Source organism: Lampetra planeri, chromosome 71, assembly GCF_965212315.1.
Source record: "Lampetra planeri chromosome 71, kcLamPlan1.2.h2, whole genome shotgun sequence".
Lineage (NCBI taxonomy): Eukaryota > Metazoa > Chordata > Hyperoartia > Petromyzontiformes > Petromyzontidae > Lampetra > Lampetra planeri.
This window is the reverse complement of record NC_136176.1, coordinates 742,801-769,624: the sequence shown is the minus strand read 5'-3', so window position 1 is coordinate 769,624 and position 26,824 is coordinate 742,801. Positions and strand designations below refer to the sequence as shown.

Here is a 26,824-nt window from a genome sequence, read left to right as displayed (position 1 = left end):
TTAACATCTCTCCACCACGAGATGTGACAGAGCCCCTAGTCCTTCAAGGAGGGTGGGTGTGTATCTCTTACATACTGTTTTAGCAGTGTGCATGGTTTGGTAGCTCATTGGTATTTCATTGCTATATGACCGTTTCTTAATAATAATAAATCCTACTACACCCATAAAAACTTTACATATGTACACTAGATCATCGATTAACCGGCGACTTTGGAGGGAAGGGCGCCGGATTTTCAAAAAAGCCGTATAATCACTTATCATTATGATTTTAAATAGCTTAGTTTTGCACATTCTTAAAATACATGTTTTTGAGTGTTGTGTATATGTTTTGTGACTGTTTTAAATATGTTTACTATGGAATATTAGCGTAAATAAATATCATATTGTAAAAAGTTAAGACTCTGCATGGGGTGATGTCCGTACCACTACGCTGTTGTTTTAACAACACAATGTGTTTGATGATCGCTGGACTGATGCAGCCTTTAGACTGGCGTTCTTGAAAATGCCGAATTATACGCACACTTTTCATCGGATCGCATTGTATATGTTCTGTTTTATTTTCTGTAGTTATTAGTCATGAAAAATGTATATACGTGCAGTTTTTTCATTAATTCAGTTGTTGTATCTAGTGTATGATGTAGTGTATATAACATTTGGCAATGAAATAAAGCATAGCTACTTTTTTGTCATGCACACGGCGCCGATCGCTGGACTGGTTACAAGTTTTGGAACGTTTTTGCTAGTTTCGCTGGATCGGCCCGGGACTGCCGAATATATTCAATTTACCACTTGCAAGGTTCTGAGATGTCATAAAATATGGCATGCGTTATAAATTTGTATTTTTATTTCATTGTGTTTTTCACAGACGAAGATGCGTACAAGAAAACAAGCACCATAATGAGGGACTGGAAAAATAAAGAGTGAGTGATATGCATGCAATCCATTCTTCTGCCGTGGTCTGGAGGCATGTGAATGGCTCTTAACTCAATATCAGGAGGTCGAGTGGCTCAGAGGCCAGGGATACTGAGCTGGCAATGGTGAAATGCTGAGTTCCAATCGGGGTTTAGGCTGACTGATGAAACCAAGTTCACAGGTGTAGTGAGTTGATGGTCTTACCTCATTCACCAAGGACTTGCATAGAAACCTATCGACTCGCATAGAGACCCGTACACGTTCATTTGGGCACCACGGTGGTGAGCTGTTAATGATTCCATAGAGATATGTGGTGGCAAGATTTTAACTACCTTGTCTGGCATACAGGAGGTTATGGGTTCGATCCTGACCCTGAAGCCTGTATATTTGGAGATTGCGTGTCTCTCTCTCCTGGTGGTCGGGTGGATATTTCTCTGGGTCCTCTGGGTTTTCGCTCCACATTTAGAGTCAACATTTTGAGTTTAGAATATTTGGCTGCTATTTGTGATAGCCAGGTCGCTTCTGAAAAAGAGCTATGTAGCTCAGTGCGCCTTACCTGGTAAATATTAATATATATTTTCCCCCACATACCGTATTTATGACGACTATTATTTTTATAGGAGTGTAAACTATTTTTATAAACTAATACAAATAAACTAATAATACATACACAGGTATCCCCCGATTTACAAAGAGTAATGTGTTCTTTAAAAAAACACTGGTAAAACTGATTTTGAGTAAAATCGGAATGGGTTTTCCCATTAATGTAATACTAAAACATTGGAATGCGCTTCGGTCAGTCATTACAAATCGACTTCTTACCAAAAAATACATACTTTTTGGTTCTTTCGGTAAAGTCACATAGGTAGAAAAATAAATATCACGACGTTTCGATCGCAACACAAGCAATCGTCCTGACAAAGGAGGTCTAATGATATAGATGCTTACCCCGAGCCATCATTACTTTGATAGTGTACGCCTTTTGGCGTCATCTGGTCTAGCACCAATTGAGATGAGGCTCAAAAGAAAGCCATCTCTGGTGTGGACCAATCAGTTTCAAGGACAATGCACATATTATCAGTGTGTTTTTTGTTTGCATTTTGAACACAAGTATTGTGGTTAATGCAGACATGATTCCTCATAAAAAGGTTTCAGTTTTGTTTCCAGAAAAAAGGGGAAGAACCCTATTCTTATTGACATACTAAGCTTAGCAATACAATGGCCGCCTCTTCAGCACCTTAGTCATGGGGTATATCAGCTCTCCGATCTTACATTTACATGCAAATTCCATCTCTAGCCCCGCCCACTTACCCGTGGATTGCACCCATCTCAAACCTATATAACCTCTTGCTGCAGCAGCTCTCTCGCTATATTTTTCCTGCCTCAGCAGTTCTCCTGCTTTACTTTTTTTCACCTGAGGACGATTGCTTGTGTTGCAATCGAAACGTTGTGATATATTATTTTTCTACCTATGTGACTTTACCGAAAGAACCAAAGAGTATGGATTCCTGCAGTCACAAAAGCTTCAAATCAAGAAAAAAAAATACACCTTCATCACTTTCCACAACACCACCGCAATAATACAAAATAATATTAACAAAAACATTTAAACGCTTCATTCATGATAAAAAAAAATACCTTTTAGAGAACTCACATAAGATCTTCAGCATATTGAGAATGCCTGGATAGGCAATGTGGAGACGTTACTGCTGCTACTGCGACCCTGTCGCGGACGGATGAGGCAGCCTGCCAGGTGGTGCTTCTTGTTCTTGTTTGTTCGGATGATGACCTCGTGGTGCGTGCCCGAAGTTAAATTTCGTCCACGCCGAAATTCGATTTCATTAAATCTAAGAAGTTGTTCGTAATTTGTCAATTGCTTAAACACTAGTACAATAGACAATGTACTGTTGTATAGATACAAAAAGGGTTTTTGAGCATCCTCTGTTTTGTGTACTGTACCACGTTGCGATCCACCAAACAAATTTACGAATTTAATACTTTAAGATGGAGATTCTGGTTTTCAGAAATGCATCTTGAGGCGTAAACCGACGTATGCCTCTAAAGTATTCACGTGATTAAGATTTTTACTGAAAAGCAGATATCCTTTAAAATTACATTCTTGGATTCCTATAATTCCTCTTAAAATCTAATCTTAAAGTATACTATTCATATCTACAATAAAAATGTAGGACCTTTTTTACAGTATTTAATATGAAAAAATAAGAATACGTTTTACCCTTTCTGGCAATAAAACAGGTGTTATCAGAAAATGTTGAGTTTTATGTTCATCACAAGTACGTGTGGTTAATGCAGAGATAATTCCTTACAAAAGGTATCTATTTGGTGTTTGAACATTTTCATATGTTTTATTTCCAGAAAGGGTAAAATCTATTCTTATATTTTTAATAACTATTTACCTTATGCAAGAGTATAACTAATCTTGATTTGAAGCTTTCGTGACTGCAGGAATCCATACTCTTTGGTTCTTTCGGTAAAGTCACGTCGGTATAAAAATAATAGATCACGACGTTTCGATCACAACACACGCAATCGTCATCAGGTGGGACGACCACAGCATGAAGAAACTGCTGAAGTAGGTGAGAGATCTGCCGTGGCACGAGGTTATATAGGCCTCGGCAGTAGGGGGGGGAGAGAGGGGGGGGAAGGAGGTGGGGCAGAAAGTGGAGCCCACAGTAGCACCCGGGTCACTGGAGTAAAGTGGACCACCGCGGCAGTACTGGAGAAATCAGCTGCAGGGGGAGGAGAGAGAAAGGAGGAAGGAGGCAGGGCAGAAAGTGGACCCCGCGGCAGCACCCGGGTCACTGGAGTAGAAATCGGAGAGAGATGCGCAGAGAGAGAGAGAGAGAAAGACACAGAGTCGTAAATAACAGCTTACATAGGCAGGTAGGATGGAAACATCACAGTCAGTTAAGACTGTACCTGGTTAATAACGTCCTTCCAATGATTGTTCAGTTTGTATCCATCTTCTCGGTTGAAGTTGTGTCTGTGTTTATATATCTGGATGGCTTCATGAACAATTCTCTGATAATAGCCGGTGGGTTTGCAGAGTACCTTCGTCTTGAAAAAGTCAATTTCGTGTGAGCGCACTGCATAAAACGATGATCAGCAACGGCAGAGGTATTGGTCCTACCGTGTTTCAGATCTGCCTTGCGTTCACGAACGTAGTCCGAGACATATCGTTTCGTTTCCCTAATGTAACTGCTGTCACAGCCACAACTCAGTTTGTAGACACCCGGGTATGGCATATCAGGAATCACATCCTTTACAGATGGGATCAAATCATGGATTTGGTGTACTGTGGCGAAACGAACCTGGATCTTCTGTTTGTTTAAGATTTTGGAAATATTTTTGGTAACCCCTGCTATGTATGGCAAAGTGATGGTATTGGTTGGATCCTCAGATGTTTGTTTGTCTCCCCATGGCTAGGGAGACAGATTTGCGGATTGTATGCTCAGAATATCCGTTCATCCTGAGGGCTTGGTGTACGTACGTGCTCCAGCTCACTGGCTAGGTGTTGCTGGTCAGAGATGCAACGGGCCCAATGGTGTAGTGTTTTGATGAGAGAATTCTTCTGGGCTGGATGGTGGTGGGAGTCAGGCTTTAGATAGGCATCCGTGTGGGTGGCTTTCCTGTCGAGAGAGTATCCCAGCGAGCCATCAGGTTTCTTCTCGATCTAAACATCCAGGAATGGTAGCTTGCCATCCTTTTTCACTTCCATGGTGAATTTGATGGATGGGTGTATGGAATTGATGTGGTTGAGAAATTCGTTCAGTGCTGGCAGGCCATGTGACCAGATGACGAACGTGTCATCTACGTATCTCTTCCACAATGAAGGACGTAGGGTGGATGTCTGGATGGCATCCGTCTCAAATTTCTCCATGAAAACATTCGCTACCACTTGCGATAGGGGAGAACCCATTGGGGTACCCTAGTTTTGTTTGTAGAATGTACCATTCCAGGTGAACTAAGTGTTGGTAAGGCAGTGCCTTACCAAAGTTGGTACATCTGGATTCAGTCCCTGTTCGACCAAGTCTTCAATGATTGCAATGGCAGATCTGAAAAGCGATAGGACCAATACCTCTGCCGTTGCTGATCATTGTTTTAACGCAGTGGGCTCACACGAAATTGACTTTTCCAAGACGAAGGTTCTCTGCAAACCCACCGGCTATTATCAGCGATTTGTTCATGAAGCCATCCAGATATATAAACACAGACACAACTTCAACCGAGAAAATGGGTACAAACTCAGCAATCATTGGAAGGACGTTATTAACAAGGTAAAGTCTTAACTGACTGTAATGTTTCCATTCTACCTGCCTATGTAAGCTGTTATTTCTGACTCTCTGTGTGTCTTTCTCTCTCTCTCTCTCTGTGCATCTCTCTCCGATCTCTACTACAGTGACCCGGGTGCTGCCGTGGGGTCCACTTTCTGCCCTGCCTCCCCCCCCTTCTCTCTTCCCCCTGCAGCCAATTTCTCCAGTGCTGCCGCAGTGGTCCACTTTACTCCAGTGACCTGGGTGCTGCTGCAGGGTCCACTTTCTGCCCCGCCTCCTCCCCCCCTCTTCTCTCTCCCCCGTACTGCCGAGGCCTACCATATAACCTCGTACCACAGCAGATCTCTCGCCTACTTCAGCAGTTTTTTCATGCTGTGGTCGTCCCACCTAATGACGATTGCTTGTGTTGTGATCGAAACGTCGTGATCTATTATTTTTCTACCTATGTGACTTTACCGAAAGAACCAAAGAGTATAACTACTATTGTCTATAGTCACGTAATTTTACATAATTAAGTAATAATTCACAACATAAAGAGGTAAAATAGAGCCGACACGAGGTTGGGGGGGTCCGTCCTTTATTTCCTCCAAGTCCCCACGTACCCACAGCCCTCTCTCAATTCGTTCTCCACCAAAATGCCCAAGCCCCGCAATGCCCCCTCCTATATCTCCTCACCTGCTCCTCCCCTCTCCCACTGTTCCCACTCCACTGCCCCCTCCTTTTGGTGGGAATCCTCTCCATGCCCCTTAACCCACTGTCCCATCTCCATTCCTACCCCTGACATCCCTTACAAATACAATCATTTGTAGGCATCTCCCTCATTTTATATATATATACTAGCGGGAAGTACCCGGCATTGCCCGGGCGAAAAATATACTTCAAAACTTCTCTTAAAAACCTTACATAAACATACACAGATACTAAGGTATTGTGAAAGCCCGGTGGGCTGTTTGTCCATTTCTCCACCAACAAAATTATAAGAGGCTTGCACAAGTCCAAAAAGTTATAGAAAGTGAATAGTTGATCTAAAAGGTTTCCCAAAATTGTCGACCGACCCCCTCAAAAATATCTTTACCCCCACGTAGATATATATAAATACACACCCTACATACAACAGAGTAAGTAGTATCTATTGACTTTTAAATTGTATCAACTGACTGTACAGTAGTATCTACTGAGCCAGTAGTAGCTACTGACTGTATACTAGTATTTACTGACCATAGTAAAATTTTCATGATTGTTTTTATATCTACTAACTCTATATAGCAGTATCTACCAACTCGATAGCAGTATCTACTATCACTACAGCAGTGCATACAGACTGTGGTGGTACCTGCTATGATTGCAGCAGTGCATACTGACTGTGGTGGTACCTGTTATGATTACAGCAGTGCATACTGCTGTGGTGGTACCTGCTTTCACTACAGCAGTGCATACTCACTGTGGTGGTCTGTGCTATGTTTACAGTAGTGCATACTGCTGGGGTGGTACCTGCTTTCACTACAGCAGTGCATACTGCTGCGGTGGTACCTGCTTTCACGACAGCAGTGCATACCGACTGTGGTGGTACCTGCTTTCACCACAGAAGTGCATAACTATTGTAGAGGTGCCTGCTATCACTACAGCGGTTCATAGCGACTGTAGTGGAACCTGCTATCACTGCAGCAGTGCATACTGACTGTGGTGGTATCCTGATATGGCTACTGCAGTGCATACTGACTGTGGTGGTACCTGCTTTAACTACAGCAGTGCATACCGACTGTGTTGGTACCTGCTATCACTACAGCAGTGCATACCGACTGTGGTGGTACCTGCTATCACTACAGCAGTGCATACCAACTGTGGTTCCTGCTATCACTACAGCAGTGCATACTGACTGTGGTGGTATCCTGCTATGACAACAGAAATGCATACTGACTGTGGTGGTACCTGCTATCACTACAGCAGTGGATACCGACTGTGGTGGTACCTGCTATCACTACAGCAGCGCATACTGACTGTGGTGGTACGTGCTATCACTACAGCAGTGCTTACCGACTGTGGTGGTATCTGCTTTCACTACAGCAGCGCATACCGACTGTGGCGGTACCTGCTATGACTACAGCAGTGAATACCAACTGTGGTAGTACCTGCTATGATTACAGCAGTGCATACTGTGGTGGTACCTGCAATCACTACATCAGTGCATACAGACTGTGGTACCTGTTCATAATCAACGTTTTTGGGTTTAGATCGCGTTATTTATAAATGTGTCGTAACCCTCCACCACCCGACACGGCCAATCAGTAAAAAAGTGTCACGTTGACAAAAGACAAATAGTTCACTGCTTTAGCCCACCGGTGTGTTGAAGCGTGAAACCACAACATTTACAATATGAGTAGGACGTTTCGCTGGTAATTGCATCCAGCATCATCGGGCAATTCGCCAGAATTGCCCGATGGGCTAAAGCAGTGAACTATTTGTCTTTTGTCAACGTGACACTTTTTTACTGATTGGCCATGTCGGGTGGTGGAGGGTTACGACACATTTATAAATAACGCGATCTAAACCCAAAAACGTTGATTATGAATAATATTGGTCGCGAAAGCCTACGTGTTCAACTGTGGTACCTGCTATGATAACAGCAGTGCATACTGACTGCGGTGATATCTGCTGTGATTACAGTAGTACATACTGTGGTAGTACAGGCTTTCACAACAGCAGTGCATACTAACTGTGGTGGTTCCTGCTATGATTACATCAGTGCATACTGTGGTGGTACCTGCTATAATTACAGCAGTGCATACTGACTTTGGTGGTACCTGCTATGATTACAACAGTGCATACTGTGGTGGTACCTGCTATGACAGCAGTGCATACTGACTGGTGGTACCTGTACGATTACAGCAGTACATACTGACTGTGGTGGTACCTGCTATCACTACAGTAGTACATGCTGACTCTATAGCTGTATATATCGACTGTATTGCACAAAGTACTCACCTGACAGTGCCGTGGTGAGGCCTAGTCCCATGCAGACTCTGCGGCCTCGCCTAGATTGCCCAGCTGGCCGAGGCTGGGGGCTGGGCTGCTACCCCCCCCCCCGCGCTACAATAATAGTAGTACATACTGTGGTAGTACAGGCTTTCACAACAGCAGTGCACTATAATTTTAGTATATACCGACCCTATAATAGTAAATGCACACATTGGGGTGGGGGGGAGAGAAGAGGACATGACACTTTGATTAATTTAATTCAGCGTTGCGTGTATTTTTTTTTGCATTATGAATGCGAATGAGAATTCTCCCCCACCCTCCAGCGATGGAGTGTGTGTTGCCAGGGGCAACTCCTGTCAGCGTTTCGCGCATGCGCAATAGCGTGCTTTGTCCCCACGCGGGGCAGCAAAAGTAAATAAATAAACATAATAATGCAATTTATAACGTGCAAGTTTGCGGACGTAACGGCCGCAACTCAGAAGTGCGCAGCCAAGCTCAGAGTCGCTCGAAAGCATATTTATAGAGGTGAGTTTTTAAGTATCTCTTGAAGGAGGCGATTGAGCGTTCCAGACTGTTGGGGCTGCCACCGAGAAGCGGCGCATAGGCATGACCATCCTGGATCTTGGTATCAAGAGGAGGTCGTGAGTCGCGCTGCGCAGGCATCTGCCGTGTGCTGAGCTGCAAGTCGTCAATAATGAAGAAAGGTACGGCGGTCAGGCAGATGTGAACGCATGGTGGCAGAGGCAGGCAATCTTGTATATGAGCCTGCTGGCGATGGATAGCCAGTTGAGGGCACGGAGACAGGCAAGTGAGTCGAGACGGGGATGAGTGTGGCCAATGACGATGCGTGCTAGGTTGTTTTGTAGTCTCTTAAGTTTTTTTAGGTTGCCAGTGGAGGTCCGGACTAGGATGGAGTTGCAATAGTCAAGGCGAGATCCAACTATGCAACATGCCAATGTGTTGGCAATTTCAGTGGAGATGAGAGGACGTAGGTGTCTGAGAGCCTTCAGGTGAAAGTTACATGAACTGATGATATTATTGGTTTCACGGTCGAAGGATAAAGTTGAATCTAGGATGACACTGAGGTAGCTATAGTGATCGGTGAACCTGATGCTGTGACCAAAGATGTGTATGTGTGTTGGGAGTGGTGATGAGTTGAGACGTTGCTTGGTACCTAAATTAATGGCACCAAATTGTTAATTTAACTTTTTTAAAGTTTACGGATGGGAAAACGGAATAGCCTATTCCCACCGCGGGGCATAGGGCGTGCTGCCTGGCAACTTTTTTTCGACATTAACCCCACGGTTAGAGCCAAATCCCTCGCAAGCGCGTATGCAGACGGACAGACGGACAGACAAAGTATGACGTTTATAGGTAAGATATATGTTTGATATTATTTCCTGTATGCCCTGTGCAGAATTATTCAAAAATAATTACTTACTTCTTCTTGTCCATGGCCTCATATATTGGTCCCTGGTGAACTGCAGACATGCTGACATGTTGCGTTCTCTTCCTGAGCAACTGCTGCCTCTGGTTCTAAGCCTATATTAGAAGCCGTATATAAAGTCATTCGTGCTTGGTTGAACCAATCAGATACCTTGTCTATTACTGTAAACTGCATGTGTTCCTCAATTTAAAATACATGAGAAACTTTATATATATTGCTCTAAAGTCACCATACTTAAATTATCTCGTATACACTCTCTATCAGTCAAGGCTAAAATGTTTCCATAACTTGGAGCCCTACAAATCGACACGTAAATATTCACCTAACAACCCCTGTATTAAATTCGAAGCCAATTCGCTTCAGTTGAATTTGTTGATTGTATTGGTCTGTCCAGTGCATTTGGCTGCAAGCTGCCAATTTTGTTAACATCGCGCTGCTTCAAAACTCTGCTCCAATTTATATTTTATCATAACGGTGTAACGTGTGTATGGAAAACAAAAACAATTAAAAAACAAATGAAGAGTTGTGATATTTCTATTCGCAGGCAAGAGAACTCACTTTCGCAGAAAACCACAACACCAGGTTTGAAACGCACGATAGTTGTATGATTGTGTTTGTAGTCTAACACGTAGGCTCTCACGACCAATATCCATAATAGAGGTTTTTTTGGGTTGGACCGCATAAATAAAAATGTGTCTCTCGATAAATCTGCCACCGCCCGACACAGCCAATTAGTAAGGTTTGTCACGTCATCAAAACGTGACATTTTTTACTTGTACAGCACATGGGTGTGTTGGAAAGTAAACCCACGATATTTACAATTCGATTACCGTGACGTTTCACCAGTAATTGCAACTAGCAGCATCAGGCGACATCCAGAGTTGTGGAGAAATGATCGTCCTGTTTCGGTCTTAAAAAGAGTGGGGCTTAAATGTCATGTCGTCACTTGTGAGCCAATAAGGTGCAAAGACCAGAGCGGGGGGGGGGGGGGTAATCTTATATATAAAAGTCTCCGTGCGCTCGCGCTTGCGGGGGATTTGGCTCTCGGACGGTGGTGTTTAACACTGAAATAATTTGCCAGGCGGCACGCCCTAAGCCCCGTGGTGGGTATAGGCTATTCCGTTTTCCCGTCCGTAAACTTTAAAGTAGTTTAATTAACACATTTGTGCCGTTTCTATTATTCATTATTTACTTATTGCACGACATCGACTGTACCAAGTGACGCCAATTTCGTGGGGAGGGGGGGGCGGACCCTGCCAAGTCATGCGCGTTCACTCCAGCTCACGGGAGACATTTTCTTTTACGCGTTTTACAGTCAACACGTACACACATGACGCTGTGGATATTTCTTCACAGTGTCATGTCCTCTTCGCCCCCCCCCCCCCCCAACACGATGCATTCAGTTTATACTACAGACTCCGTACATAATAATATTTTACTGCTTACATAGCATTATTCTTGCACGGGCGGCGGATGTTGGAGAGGGGGGTAGCAGCCCAGCCCCTAGCCTGGCAACGTGCCAACTCCGCGCCTCGCCAATGTAGGCCAGGACGGGGGCTACGCATCGCACAAGGCCTCAACACGCCTATGCTAAGTACAAATTTTCTTGCTTCTTTCGCTAACAACTCCAGTCCATTGTTTATTATTGTTAAACACATTAGTTGACAAATATTACAATAATGTTTGTGTGCAGATAAAAACTCAGCTTCATTGTTTACCATTATGAAACAAGTTCACAGATGTTACAATAATTCTGTTTTTGTGAAGATAACTACTCAGGTTCATTGTTTACCATTATGAAACGAGTTGACATGTTACAATAATTATGTTTGTGTACACAAAACTCTTTTTGGATTTTTGGGTTGCTCAATTTCCCCTTTTTTTGATGCGCTTTTATAACGCTGCCACGGTCTACTGCCAGTCTGTGATTTCTGCTTATTTCTTCAATGCATTTCTATTGTTTTCATCGCTCACGTCACGCTATTTAGTCATACGTAGTACTGCGATACTGATAGCTGTGCCATCATCGGGGACTGCTGTGCCCGTCGATGTGTGTGTGTGTGAGTCCATGTGTGTGTCTTTGAGTCCATATGTGTGTGCGTGTAGAGCCATGCGTGTCTTTCACTCCATGTGGGTGTCTTTTTCGAACGGACAACGTCAAAAGTGTTTATGTGTGTGTGTTAGTCCATGTGTGTGTGTCAGTCGATCTGTGTGCGTGTACGTCGATGTGTATGTCAGTCCATATGTGTGTGTAAGTCTATACATGTGTGTGTCACTCGATGTGTGTGTGTAAGTCAATGCATCTGTGTGTCACAGTCCATATGTGTATGTGTGTGTAGGGCTATGTGTGTGTCAGTCTATGTATGTGTAAGTTCATGTGTGTGTGTCTTAGTCCATATGTGTGTGTGTGAGTACATATGTGTGTTTACGTCAATGTGTATTTTAGTCCACGTATTGCTGTGTGCGAGTCGGTGTGTGTGTGTGAGTCGCTGTATGTGTGTACGTCCATATATGTGAGTGCAACTCCATGTGTCTATATCTCAAGTGGATGTCTGTGTGACAGTCGACATGTGTATGTGTGTGTACGGCAATGTGTGTGTCACTCTATGTGTGTGTGTGTCGCTGTATGTGTGTACGTCGATATGTGTGTTTTACTCCATGTGTGCGTATCTCAAGTACATGTCTATGTATGTGTGAGTCCATATGTGTGTGTGTCTGTAAGTCGATGTGTTTGTGTGTCTCAGTCCATGTGCGTGTGTGTTAGTCGCTGTGTGTGCATGCCTCCATGTTAGTCAGTGTAACTTCATTTTTTTGCGTGTCTGTAGGTCCATGTGTGCATCTTAGTCCATGCGTGTGCTTTATTGACCTGCTCAAAGCCTATGATACCATCAGTAGGCCTGGCCTCTGGGTTGCTCTTCGTACTTTCCGAGTCCCGAACCCACTCATCACCATCCTTAAGGACCTTCATGATGGTGAGCGGCCCCGCGTCTTAACTACGTGGCCGTGAGTCAGAGCAATTCCCTTTACACCTTGGGGTGCAACAGGAATGTCCTCTGGCTCCCACATTGGACCACGTAGTTCGTCGAGCCTTCAATGACTGTACCGGAAGAATTCCCATCTGCTACAGATACAATGGGAGGCTGATCGATGCCCGGGTGCGGTCAAGGGATGACTCCCTATTGCTCAACCACATTATGTATGCCGATGCTAATGGCTGCTCACTCGGAGGAGGAGTTCCAGGTGCTGCTGCTGAACCTGGAGCTTGCCAACAACAGGTGGAGCCTTACCATCAGCCCAACCAAAGCTAAGCACCTGCCTGGCCATTTTGTACCATCGGACACTCCACCCCCACAACTCCCAATTGGTGATGGGCCAGTTGTGGAGACAGTGGAGAGTTTTCCTGGGAAGTGTGCTAATGACCGGCTCCGGTTTAACAGCAGAGGTCTCACTCCGAATCAGTCGGGCTGCAGTATCTTTTCATTGGCTGCGTAACGCTGTGTGGAAGCTACCTGGTCTATCACTCCATACGAAGCTTCAGGTGTTCTCAGCCACGGTCATTCCCTCCCTTCTCTACGCTTGCGAAACTTGGACCCCCCTAATGGAACATCTTCGCCAGTTAGAAACATTTAGGCTGGCCTGCCTACGATCCATCCTGGCTTTAACCAGGCTGCATTGTGTGAGGAGCTCACAAATCCTTGAAAGATGTGGACAAAGTCCCATCGGTGACCTCCGGCAGGCAAGGCTGCGTTGCCTGAGTCATGTAGCCCGCATGGCCAGCCACCACATGCCTAAACAGCTTTTGTTCCGCCGGTTCGAGGGGGCTAAACAGGTGCGGCACGGGCTGGAGACGACATGGGAGTTATGTGCTACAGGAAGACTTGCGGATGACTGGTACCAGCCGTGTCAAGATCGGCCACTGTGGAGGAGGCTCCTGAAAGACGCTACTGGCCAGTTGGAGGCAGTCACCCTCCAACAACAACGGAGGGCGGAGGAGTGACGCTCACAACAACGAGCGGAGCGCCGGGTGGCTAAAGCACAGAAAGTTGCCACAGTAGGGGCCACAGGTGCTGCATCAGCCAGTCGTCTCAGTCAGTCGACCTGTGCCATCTGGGTTTGCCCTGTGACCTCTTGCCAGCGGGCGTTCGACACTTCACATGGCCTCAAGGTGCACATAGCCTGGCACAAGCGTTGTTGTGACGTCACCGCCACTTAGTGGCGAATGGCGGTTGTTGTTCAGTCTATGTATGTATGTGAGAGTCCATTTGTGCGTGTAACTCTATTTTTGTGTATCAATGGATTTGCGTGTGTAACTACATGTGTCTGCCTTTTTCGCCCGGGCAACGCCGGGTACTCACCGCTAGTGTATTCATATAAATTATAATGGATATAATTTGCCGGTTGGAGTTTTCATAGGTTAACCAACATACGTTATGCACGCACATTATGCATGTGAAGTACCGTTGATGACTCTTGGACACCGTTGGTGAGGCACACGTATTTATTCCGTACAAGTAGTCACAACTGTGGACATACAATACTAGAGGGGGTATCGGCCCCCTCACCCGGCTAGCTGGGAATACACTGCTAGCTATCTCTGACCTACCTCCTAGTCCTCCACTAACGGGCTAGGGGAGGCTGTCTGGCCCGACACTGGTAAGTCGGGCTACGGTACCCGGAGTCCCAGAGCACTAGCTCTGGTTCTCGGGACCACGCCGCTGGCTCGGTCCTGCGCGGCCCTGACAAGGGCGGCGTCCCAGGGGAGTCCAGGGCTCTAGCTAGACAATCTTCGGTCTTCACTGGTTTAGCTTTAACATTCTGCCCCGAGCCCTCTGACACATCCCCCTTTATACTCCACCCCCGCTGAGGGGTGGGGCCCCGGGCTGCCTGGTGCGGACGTCGTTGAGAGCACCCCCCCCGTGCACTCACGTAGCCCCGCCCACTGTGTTTGTTTCCCATAAGCTGCCATGCATAACGGCTCTCTCTCTAACACCCCTACATCACCCGCCCCCGCATAGCTTGCAGCCGTCCCGGCTGCCAACATACAAAAAAAACGACAATAAAAGCGCATTTACCCCCTGACCGCGCGTGTGCCTCACTATTTTTCAACATAACGCGAAGAGAACAACAACAAGAACCAGAAAACCCCGAAGGGAAAACAACCCGACGCACCCCCCCCCGAATAAATACGAATTCTGTAAAAGCAACGTATATACAAATCGCAAGGAACCCCCAACACACACACAACACAACACAATGTGCCAGGAGCACACCACCGACGCAGCGCACAGTAACCATACACGTGAAAATAAAAAAATAAAAAAATAAAAAATCTTCTTTTTGTGCATCACAAGAGTCTGCGCATTCTTGCGCGCGTCCTTGCCGCAGGCCCGTCACACGGGGCAACCCCGGATGGCGGACCATCCGGTGGCAGCTGTCCATTTCGAAGTGAGTCTGCGCTTGATGTCGCGAGACCCTCGGCATCCCCCGTAGGGGTTGTTGGGCGGGAGCCCGTCATTCCTGGTGCACCTGGGGGCGGGACAGCCGGCAACACGTCAGGCGAGAGCAGCAGAGACGGACCCTTTGAGTCGGCCGACCCCCCACATGTTTGGCCACGCGTGTGTGGAGTGGGGCCTCGCACCGCAACGAAGGGTTTCAGCCTAGAGGGGTGCACAAACCACCGGCGCTTCCCCCATTTGATGCGAACGCACTGAGGCCGCAAAACCTCGACCACCGCGACGGGGCCCCGCCACGGCTGCACCAGTTTTGAGGAGGTCGCGAGTGGTACCTGGGGACAGTGCAGCCATGCCCTGTCCCCCGGCTTCCACTGTAGCACGTGCGTGCGACCCAGTCTGAGGCACTCATTCGCTTTCTGACGCCTGTCGGAATTTAGCATGGCAGCATCCCGTGCCTCAGTCAATTTCGCAAGGTTAAATTTAACATGGTCGGCCAATTTAGTTTTTCCCAGCGGCGCGGGGATCTGCAGCTGTGCCCGAACAGGTGGGTCAGGTTCGCGGCCATACATGAGGAAGAAGGGTGAAAATCCCGTCGCAGCATGGGGGGCCAATCTGTATGCTGCCAGGACCCCTTGAATTTGCAAGTCCCAATCGGTCTGTGAGTCCGAAACCTGCTGCGACAACATAGACGTGATGGTTCGATGCAGACGCTCCACCATCCCGTCAGTTTGCGGGTGATAGGGAGAGGTACGAATTTTTTTCGTTCCCAGGAGCTCACACACCTGTTGGAGGAGTTTGCCGGAAAAAAATTTTCCCTGGTCGGTCAGCAGCCGCTCCGGAGCACCTTTGTCCATGACGTAACCTTGGACAAAGGCCTCCACGATGGCTGCTGCCGACTGGTTGGCCAGGGGCCAGGCCATAGGCCAGCGCGTAAAGTATTCCACCCCGGTCAACAAATATCTATTGCCCCTAGGGGTGGCGGGAAATGGCCCCAGAATATCCAGCGCGACAAGTTCGTTCACTTTGGAGACTCTGATAGACTGCAAAGGCGGGTTTGACTCCCGTGCTGGTGGTTTTCGCTGCGCACACCGAGGGCATGATGCCAACAGATCTGCTACATCCCTCGTCATGCCTGGCCAAAAAAATCAAGCTGGAGCAAGGCGAGGGTCTTTTGGGTACCCAGGTGGAGGAGGCGCTCATGAGCAGCCCACACCACCCTACCCCGTAACCCAGAAGGGACCACCAGCCGGTGTCGATGATATTTCCCGTCCCAATGCATCAGCAACCCCGCGTGCATTTCCCATGCGTCGGCATCACCCGTCCCCCGCCCCGCCTCCCCGGCGCGACGACGCGACGCGAGGAGGGAGGTATCCTCCATCTGGAGGCGCCCCCATTCATTAACAGGCAAACCCAGCAGGGAATCTTTTCCCTGTTGTGCGATAGAATTTGGAAGCAATGTTTCGTCGTCGGAGGCGGCCGCCAGGACCGGAACCGGCATGTCCCCTGCTGGCTTGCAACGTCCCGACCCCAGGAGGCATGCACATTCGGAGGTGGTTGGCATGCGCAACAGAGCGTCCGCGTTGGTGTGGCGAACGCCCTTACGGTAGGTGGTTTCGAAATCAAAATCCTGGAGGATCTCCAACCATCGGGACAATTGTCCCAATGGCTGTTGAACTCGCAGGGCGTACTGCAGTGCCGCATGATCTGTGCGGACGGTGAAATGCCGACCGTACAGATATGGGCGATACTGTTGGATGAAATAGACAATTGCCAACAGTTCCCTACGGGTGACACAATATCTTTGCTCCGCTGGAGACAACACCCGACTGCCGTACGCAACCACCCGTTCCACGCCGTCAACCACCTGGGAAAGCACGCCCCCAATACCCGTTGCTCGCATCGGTGTCGAGCAAAAATGGTTCCGAAAAATCGGGGTAAATCAAGGGAGGAGCTTTTACCAGGGCGTCCCGAAGGGAGCAGAAAGCAGCCTCTTCCTCCTGACCCCAGTGGAACCGAACCCCTTTTGATGTTAAAGCGTGTAGGGGTTTGGCAATCGTCGCAAAATCAGCGACGAACCGTCGGTAATACGACGCGAAGCCAATGAAACTCCTGACCTCTCCCACCGAGGTGGGAGTCGGCCAGGAGCTGACACACTGCGTTTTGGCGGGATCGGTAGCAATACCTGAGCGCCCCACGATGTGCCCCAAATAACACACCGAATCGCGTAACAAATGACATTTTTGGGGTTTGAATTTCAAATTAGCAGCCCGCATCTTTAGGAAAACCGCCCGCAACCTCTGGAGATGTTCGTCAAAAGTTTTACTAAAGACGATAACGTCATCCAAATAAATCAGGCACGACTCCCATTGCAATCCAGCCAAAACCAATTCCATCAAACGCTGGAAAGTTGCCGGCGCTGAGTGTAAGCCCATCGGCAACCGGTTGAATTGGAACAGGCCGTGCGGTGTACGGAAAGCAGTTTTAGGCTTTGAATCATCGTCCAGAGGAAGCTGCCAGAATCCCGAAAGTAAATCCAGTGTGGAGAAGAATCGCGCTCCCGCCAAGGCGTCCAGCGATTCGTCTATCCGTGGGAGCGGGTATGCGTCGGCAACCGAAATTTTGTTAAGGCGCCGAAAATCAACGCAAAACCGTAGCGAGCCGTCCTGCTTTTTAACCAGGACGATCGGCGCTCCCCAAGGGCTGGTGGAAGGAGAAATGATGTCCGCGGCTAACATGTCATCAATAGCCGATTTGACATGGTCCTTTTCGGCGGGACTTAGCCGAAACGGATTCTGGCGTATTGGCGCGCTGTCACCCGTGTCAATATGGTGACGCAGCAGATGAGTGCAACCCAAATCGTATTTGTCCCGACTGAAAACGTCGGAAAATTCCCGCAGTAGCGTTCTAAGCTGTTGGCGCTCTGAATTTGACAGGTCCGTCGATCCCGCACAAAGCGCATCGAGCCACCCTCCATCGCTGTCCGAATGTGGGTGCGGCCGGGGAGCAGTGCCGACGTGATTCGCAACAGGTTCCTCGCAGGGCACCGGCGTCGCGTGAGCAAGCACCGTCCGTTGAGGAACTACCACTGTCTGCGACCCCACATTGAGGACCGCGATGAAAGGGTCCCCGTCCCCTCTTACGACGGTCTGGGCCGGAATCAAATGAGGTCCACTAACCCCGGCCCTAGATGGTCCCAGCAGAATTCCCTGGTCCCCAATGCCCTCAGCGAAGGGCCGACGAAGTTTTAGAGGCACCAACATTTGAGCTCCCGGCGGCACACGAACTGTTTTAACGACGAACGCTGGTACTGTTACGAACGCCGTCCGAGCCGCAGTAGGGGAAGGCAGGAACGCCATGCGTCGTCCCGACGGGAGCTCAATGCATCCCTGGTCTATTAAAATACGAATCGGCATTTTGCCCAAGAAGTCCGTCCCCAGCAGGCACGGAACCGCCAGCGAGGAGGAAACAAAAATCGGGCCCGACAATTTGATATCCCCGATACAAATTTGCGCTCGAATCTGTCCAATGATGCCAAGAGAGCCCCCGTTAGCAGCATAGAATGGGACATTAACCGGCAGTAAAGGACGGCTCTGGACAGGTAGAATATTGTAAATGAGTTCGGAAATGATGGTCGCCGATGCCCCCGTATCGACCAGGATGCGTACCTCCACCCCGTCAATGTGTCCCACCACGGCCGACGACCCCGACGACGCGGCCACAACGCGATGGGCCAACATGGACCACTGCCTGGGTTCGATTTGAGTCCCCATAGTGGTGCGTGTTGGCCCGTCGCAGCGCAATGTCGGCCCCCCGTTCGTTGCGGTGTGCGAGTGTGTGACGAGTGTGTGCTTGGGCCAAACATGAGGGGTGCCGCGACTCGCCGGATTATGTTGATGGAGCTTGGGAGGAGGAGGGCCGGCGTCCTGTCGAGGCGTCGTCCCCCGCTGCCGAGGAGAGCGGCACCCCGAGGCGACATGGCCCCGGACGCCGCAGTTGAAGCAACGCGGGAGCGCCGGCGGCGATGACGGGCGGTCGAAGCGGCTCGACCCATCCCGGCCCGACCGTGCTCCCGTCCCCTGCTGCCGTCGACGGTCGACGGCGTAAACCTCCTCCGCCGGGAGGGTGGCTGCAGCCACCGCACACCCGGCCGCTGCCCTGCTGGCTTTCCGACGCTGTGACAGCAGGTTGGCGTGGAGGAGCCGCGCAGCCTGGAGGGAACTCATCTCCGTGTCCTCCTGTGCAACGACGGCGATGTCCAGGTCGTCTGCCAGCAGGAGGATTTTTTCTGTGACCATGGCGTCCACGCCGTCGTCGTCCATTCGAGGGAAGGCCGTCTTCGCCAGTGCCAGGAGACTCGTCCTGTACGCCAGGGGCGACTCCTTTGCACCCCGCTGAAGGTCCGTAGACCCCGGCCAGCAACTGCAGCGCCATCTGTAGCGTGGAGCGCTTCTCCCTCGGCGCCGATGTAAGGGCGGCGAGTGCGTCGCTGTCGAGGAGCGCCGGCAGCGCGCAGAGAGCCTCAGCATCCGACCACCGTCCCATTTCTTGGTGGGCGAGGAAGCGTCGCTGGAAGCCGCCCCAGTCGCCCTCCGCGCCAACAAACTCTTTGAGCGGAGGCAGCCGTTGGTGCAGTGCAGTGGTCGCCATGGAAGCTCGCAGGCTGTTGTCCCCGTAACTCGGCTGCGCTTCGGCGCGAACGGCAGATGGTATCGCCTGTCGCAGCCGTGATGTCCAACATCGCGAGAGCGATGTTGGACCCGAGGTTCAGGCCGGCCACGCCCTCATCAGCTGCTGCGGCGATGGCGGGAGATTCAAAGTTTGAATCCGTTGAGATGGCGGGAAGGCGCATCGGACGTCGGTTCTCCTCGCCCCGTGGTGGTCCACCAGCCCCCAGCCGCGTGATGTGTTCGAGTGTGGCGGCAGCGGCGTAAAGCAGCTCCGCCAGCCTCGCGTGAGCCAGCCTCAGCCCTTCTGATGGCGGCTCCTCTTCATCCTGATGCCCCGGTAAGAATGCGTCCGGCCCCGGCTGCACGATGTCTTGTTGAGCCGTCTCGGGCTCGACAATTTCAGCGGTGTCCTCCACCTGCGGTACTCCGGCTCGAGCTGTCCGGCGCGTGTCCATGTTCGTAGTTGTTCTGACACCAGATGAAGTACCGTTGATGACTCTTGGACACCGTTGGTGAGGCACACGTATTTATTCCGTACAAGTAGTCACAACTGTGGACATACAATACTAGAGGGGGTATCGGCCCCCTCACCCGGCTAGCTGGGAATACACTGCTAGCTATCTCTGACCTACCTCCTAGTCCTCCACCAACGGGCTAGGGGAGGCTGTCTGGCCCGACACTGGTAAGTCGGGCTACGGTACCCGGAGTCCCAGAGCACTAGCTCTGGTTCTCGGGACCACGCCGCTGGCTCGGTCCTGCGTGGCCCTGACAAGGGCGGCGTCCCAGGGGAGTCCAGGGCTCTAGCTAGACGATCTTCGGTCTTCACTGGTTTAGCTTTAACATTCTGCCCCGAGCCCTCTGACACATCCCCCTTTATACTCCACCCCCGCTGAGGGGTGGGGCCGCGGGCTGCCTGGTGCGGACGTCGTTGAGAGCACCCCCCCCCGTGCACTCACGTAGCCCCGCCCACTGTGTTTGTTTCCCATAAGCTGCCATGCATAACGGCTCTCTCTCTAACACCCCTACACATGAAAACCATGCATGCACATCCTGCCGTTTATGGATGCAAGAGATCACAATACCTGTTATTGGTTGCTCACAGTTAATGGCCATCGACATGTGGTGACCCGTATAGGCGTGCAGATAATTATTGTTCTTAGAATAAGGTAATTGTTACTTATTTATTTTGAGTGACTTGCTTACCTTTCCAATAGGTTTGTATACCTATCGTTTTCTGCACTCCTATCGTGTTTTTTGTATCATTTGTTGCTGTTGTAACTTTCTGGTCCGCTCCTGCTGAAGAATCTCTAGCAAAAAAATCTCTATAGCTCATTAGATTTCTCCATAATAAATAAAGATTGTGATTGTTATATACAGGAGACCAAATAACCAAATACTATCCACTTACTTCCACTGTAAGTGTAAATATATTTCAAGATTGGATTATTTTCAAGATCCTCTATGGGACTCGACCTTGCCTCTGTCTTTCCCCTCTCATCTCACTCGATTCTCCCTTCACTCGACTTTGCTCTACACACTCGACTCTCCTACTTCTCACGTAATTCCACTTCCATGGATGCATTCTCCAACCTCTCGGCTCCCATCTCATTTTACTCCGATCCATGTGTGGTCCTAAGCTACTTGTACAGGACTTGATATGTCATCAAGAGGCCTTTTCAAGCCGAATAATACATTCTATGAAAAAAGTTCGTGTATAAAATTGTAATTGATACATTGTCAACGCTAACAAGCGCCCTCTGTGTTCTGCAGTTTCACCAAAGGTTCCTTCCAAAACGGAACGTCCCAAGAGCATGTAAGTGTGATGGTTCAATTTTGGACCCTGGTGCCAGTTGAATGTTTTCAAAAACTAAGTTTTAAAATGGTAATTCCGTAGTTCCACTTGTCCGTTGGTCTGTAACACGAGCTTACAATTAGCGCTCGAAAACAATTGCTCTGTCATAAGTTTGATCTTTTGCATCAATTTGTGTTGCTCTTAGGGCCAGCACAAAACTGTGTGATGAAAAAAAATGCGGTAAATGGATACATGTTTTCCCACCGTGATAACGTCACACGTCATACACATATAAACTAAAAACTAGACTTTTTATTTTACCAGGTAAGGCCCACTGAGCTATCGAGCTCTTTTTCAGAAGCAACCTGGCTATCACAAATTATAGCTCAACGAAGTTGCTTATTGTAATGTGGAAATTTATAGCAGCCAAATACTCTAAAGGCGTGATGTTGATTCTAAATGTGGAGGGAAAAACTGGAGAACCCGGAGAAAAATCTACACAACCATGGGGAGAGAGACACACACACTCCAAATATACTGCAGCGTCACAGGGTCGGGATCGAACCCACGACCTCTATATATACCAGCCGAGAGAGTTAACATCTTCCCACTGCAGCACCCCATGAGTCCATACCCCTATGGCATCACTATATGCACCATATCTTATGTGATGTCATAGCTATCACAACATGATTAATCATCATCAAAAAAATATTGATCGACTGTTCCATGAAGGTCTTTCCAAGCTGATGACATCGCTCAGGATCCTGCTATGTAACAATCCAACGAGCACTCACACAAGTGTGGATGTCATTGCTCCATCTCCTCGATTAAAGTGCCCTATGATGCGTTTCATTATTTGGCTGTTAAATAAGAATAGATTTTACCCTTTCTGGCAATCAAACAGGTGGCGTGTTAAGATGCTCAAACACCACTTAGATACCTCTTGCAAGGCATTAAGTCTGCATTAACCACGGGTACTTGTGGCAAAATATGCAAACAAACATGCTCAGATAATATATGTATTGTCGTTGAAACTGCCCTATGCAAGAGACAGTCTTCTTTATGGCATTGTCTCACTATCAATGTTAGACCAGGCACCAACGCCAAAAGGCAAACAGTACAATAAGAATGCAAGTATCATATCGAACAGTTATATCTATGGGATACCTTTTTGCGAGTATTAAACATGTTGAAAAATAAGAATAGGTTTCAAAGACAATGCACACATTATCTAACCGGTTGAGTGTTGGAGAGGAAACCCATTACAACATTTACAACTCGAGCACCGCGTTGTTTCATTGGTAATTACAACAACCAGCATCGTCAGGCGACAACCGGAGTTGTGGAGAAGTCCTCCTGTTTGGCTGTGTCGGTTGGTAGCGGCTTTAACGGCACATTTATATTTATACTCTTTCGTTCTTTCGGTAAGGGCATTGTAGAATGTTTGTAGAATGTACCATTCCAGGTGAAGTAAGTGTTTGAATGGTACATTCTACAAACATTCTACAAACAAAATGAGGGTATCCCAATGGGTCCTCCCTTATTGCCAGTAGTAACCAATGTTTTCATGGAGAAATTTGAGACGGATGACATCCAGACATCCACCCTACGTCCTTCCTTGTGGAAGAGATACATAGATGACACGTTCGTCATCTGGCCACATGGCCTGCCAGCACTGAACCAATTTCTCAACCACATAAATTCCATAAACCAATCTATCAAATTCACCATGGAAGTGGAAAAGAATGGCAAGCTACCATTCCTGGATGTTTTGATCGAAAAGAGAACTGATGGCTCGCTGGGACACTCTATCTACAGGAAAGCCACCCAAACGGATTGCCTATCTAAAGCCTGATGCTAACCACCATCCAGCCCAGAAGGATTCCCTCATCAAAACACTACACCGTAGGGCCCATTGCATCTCCGACCAGTATCACCTAGCCAGTGAGCTGGAGCACGTACACCAAGCCCTCAGGATGAACGAATATTCTGACCGTACAATCCGCTAAGCTGTCTCCCCAGCCATGGGGAGGCAAACAAACATCTAAGGATCTAATCAATACCATCACTTTGCCATACATTGCAGGGGTTACCAAAAATATTTCCCAAATCTTAAACAAACACAAGATCCAGGTTCGTTTCAACACATTACACAAAATCCGTGATTTGATCCCATCTGTAAAGGATGTGATTCCTGATATGCAATACCCGGGTGTCTACAAACTTAGTTGTGGCTGCAGCAGCAGTTACATTGGGGAAACGAAACGACATGTCTCGGACTGCGTTCGCGAACACAAGGCAGATCAGAAACACGTTAGGACCAATTATTCTGCCGTTGCTGATCATTGTTGTAAAGCAGTGGGCTCACATGAAATAGATTTTTCCAAGACGAAGGTACTCTGCAAACTCACCGGCTATTTCTCAGTAGTAGCCTACAGTCCATCGACAACACCCAGCTACCTGGAAAGTTAAAGGCCTGGTGTCTGCAGTTTGGTCTCCTACCCCGGGTGTTGGGGCCCCTAGCAGTGTATGAGGTTCCAATCTCAACAGTGGAGAAGATGGAAAGAGGAGTCACGAGCTACTTAAAGAAGTGGCTCGGAGTTCCACGATGCCTTACCACCATAGGCCTCTATGGAGATGGTGTCCTCAAGCTGCCCCTCACCAGTCTAACCGAGGAATTCAAGTGTGCAAAAACCAGGCTCCAGATGACACTGAATGAATCTCGAGACCCAGTGGTGAGCAACAATGCGCCGACCTTGGCAACTGGGCGCAAATGGAGGCCAGGAAAAGCAGTCCAGGAGGCAACAGCAGCCCTCAGACATGCTGACATTGTGGGTCATGTTCAGCAAGGGAGAGGAGGCCTTGGGCTAACTAGCCGTGCTGCTTGGAGTAAGGCCACTGCACCAGAGCGGCGGAAGATGGTAGTGCAGGAAGTACGCCATCAGGAGGAGGCTGCAAGGTGGGCCAAGGCAGTCTCTCTTGCCAAACAGAGACAGTGGACTCGATGGGACAGTGTGGAGAAGAGGAAGATCAGCTGGAAAGATCTGTGGGCCATGGAAGCGAGGCGGTTGAGCTTTTCCATCAGAGCAACATATGACGTCCTTCCAACACCAGTTAATCTTCACCAATGGTATGGTGAAGATCCGGACTGTGCCCTCTGTTCCATGCCAGCCAACCTCAGGTACATTCTCACAGGGTGTAAAACAAGCCTCACCCAAGGACGCTACACTTGGCGTCACAACCAAGTCCTTAAAAACCTTGCGTCCGCCCTGGAGGACAAGCGAGCTGCCACCAACTCCCTACCACCCCCAGCAGCATCACACCCCCTACGGACGACCTTTGTCCGCGAAGGGGCTAAACCACCGAAGACCGGCTCTACACCATTAGAGCGAGACCAGCTGCGCTTGGCCCGCGACTGGAAAATGCTAGCTGACATTGGCCGGCAAATTGTGTTTCCTCCGGAGATCGCAACCACCACCCTAAGACCTGACATGGTGCTCTGGTCCCGTTCGCTCAAGAAGGTCTTCATCATTGAGCTCACAGTACCCTGGGAGGACTCAGTAGATGAGGCTTATGAGTGAAAACATCTGCGCTATGCCGATATAGCTGCCGAAGCACGGCATCATGGCTGGAACACAGAAGTCAGACCAGTGGAGGTGGGCTGCAGAGGTTTTGTGGCAACATCTACAACCAGACTGCTTAGAGACCTGGGAATTAAGGGCCAGAGCCAGCGTTCGGCAATCAGAGCTGTATCGGAGGCGGCAGAAGGCAGCAGTCAGTGGCTCTGGATGAAGAGGAAAGACCCCAGCTGGGCCCCAAAGTGAGAGGGCCAGGAGGTATGCAGTCAACAATGCTTGACTCAGGGAGGAGGACGCCCCTGCCATGCATAGTCCCATGGGATGTTGGCTATCAACAACAAGGCAACTCCTATGACTAATTGGGAATGGGACGCAAGCGTAGGTTTGATCACCCTGTCGCTGGCCGCCTTTGGGGAGGGTGTATAGTATGAAAGGCCGAAACACCCTAGGAACCAAAGGTTCACTACTGACGATGCGCTCCCCAAATTTTACCAGGCTCACTGTTCATGAACTCTTGGAAGTGCTTGCACAAAGGATAGTAACATCTCATCCTGTGTTCTTGGAATCTTCTTGGTTCTTTTGGTAAAGTCACGTAGAAGGAAAATAATAAAATAATAAAAATTAAATATAATAAAATACAATTCTCACGACGTTTCGGCCACAATGCAAGCAGCCGTCCTCAGGTGAAGAGCAGGTCTGTCGGAAAGACAGCGTCTGAATGAACACCACCAACCTTGGCAGCGTATGTTTAAGCTGGGTTAGAGGAGGAAGGGCGCCTTGACAAAGGCTATTATCAGAGATTTGTTCATGAAGCCCTCCAAATATATAAACACAGACATAACTTCAACCGAGAAGATGGGTACAAACTGAGCAATCATTGGAAGGACGTTATTAACCAGGTAAAGTAACTGACTGTGATGTTTCCATCCTCTCTGCCTATGTCAGCTGTTATTTCCGACTCCTTGTGTGTGTCTCTCTCTCTGTGCCTCTCTCGGATCTCTCCCCCAGTGACTCAAGTGCTGCTGCAGGGTCTCTGAGCAGATCTCTCACCCAGTGCTGCTGTGGGGTCCCACTTTCTGCCCCGCCCCCTCTCTCCGCCCCCCTTCTCTCTCCCCCCTACCGCCAATACCTATATAACTTCGTGCCACGGCAGCTCTCTCGCCTACTTCAGCAGTTTTTTCTTGCTGTAGTTGTCCTACCTGATGACGATTGCTTGTGTTGCGATCGAAACGTCGTGATCTATTATTTTTCTACCTACGTGACTTTACCGAAAGAACCAAAGAGTATGGATTCCTGCAGTCACGAAAGCATCAAATCAACATTTATATTTACACGATTTAACCCCAAAAAACTCTAAATACTTCCTCCGACTACGTGTTAAGGCTGAGAATCTCTTCTCTGCACGCTTTTGTGAATGATCTATTCACAAACTCTCAGCCGACGAAGTTAATAAAAAATAAAAATAAAGGTTTCGTCATCAATTCATGGCCACTTGGTCATTTGTTCAACGCAAAGGATATCTGAGTAGTGGGGTTCCCTAGGGAGGAATTAGGGTTTTTTTTATTACCCTATCAGCTGCTACTTTTAACGATCTGGGATGTTCTGAGACGCTGTGGGTGAAACCTCCTGGAGTAATTTTCATTGTGTTTTTGGAAAGTTATAAAAATGTACAGATTATTACAGCTCATTCAAGGGATTTCC

General features: G+C 48.4%; 1 protein-coding gene across 3 annotated transcripts in view; it reads left to right on the top strand.

Annotated features, from left to right (window-relative positions):
* The window catches only part of LOC144737516 (guanylate-binding protein 1-like), a 120,423-nt gene that overhangs the window by 19,015 nt on the left and 74,584 nt on the right, over nucleotides 1–26,824 (top strand). For 2 of the 3 annotated variants that reach the window (XM_078620241.1, XM_078620242.1), the window contains exons 4-6: nucleotides 866–920; nucleotides 10,175–10,212; nucleotides 21,521–21,563. In XM_078620241.1, the coding sequence (XP_078476367.1) occupies nucleotides 866–920; nucleotides 10,175–10,212; nucleotides 21,521–21,563 (136 nt within the window). Of the gene's footprint in view, nucleotides 1–865; nucleotides 921–10,174; nucleotides 10,213–21,520; nucleotides 21,564–21,747; nucleotides 21,783–26,824 lie in introns of those variants that run through there. The other variant, XM_078620243.1, reaches the window with a different exon arrangement.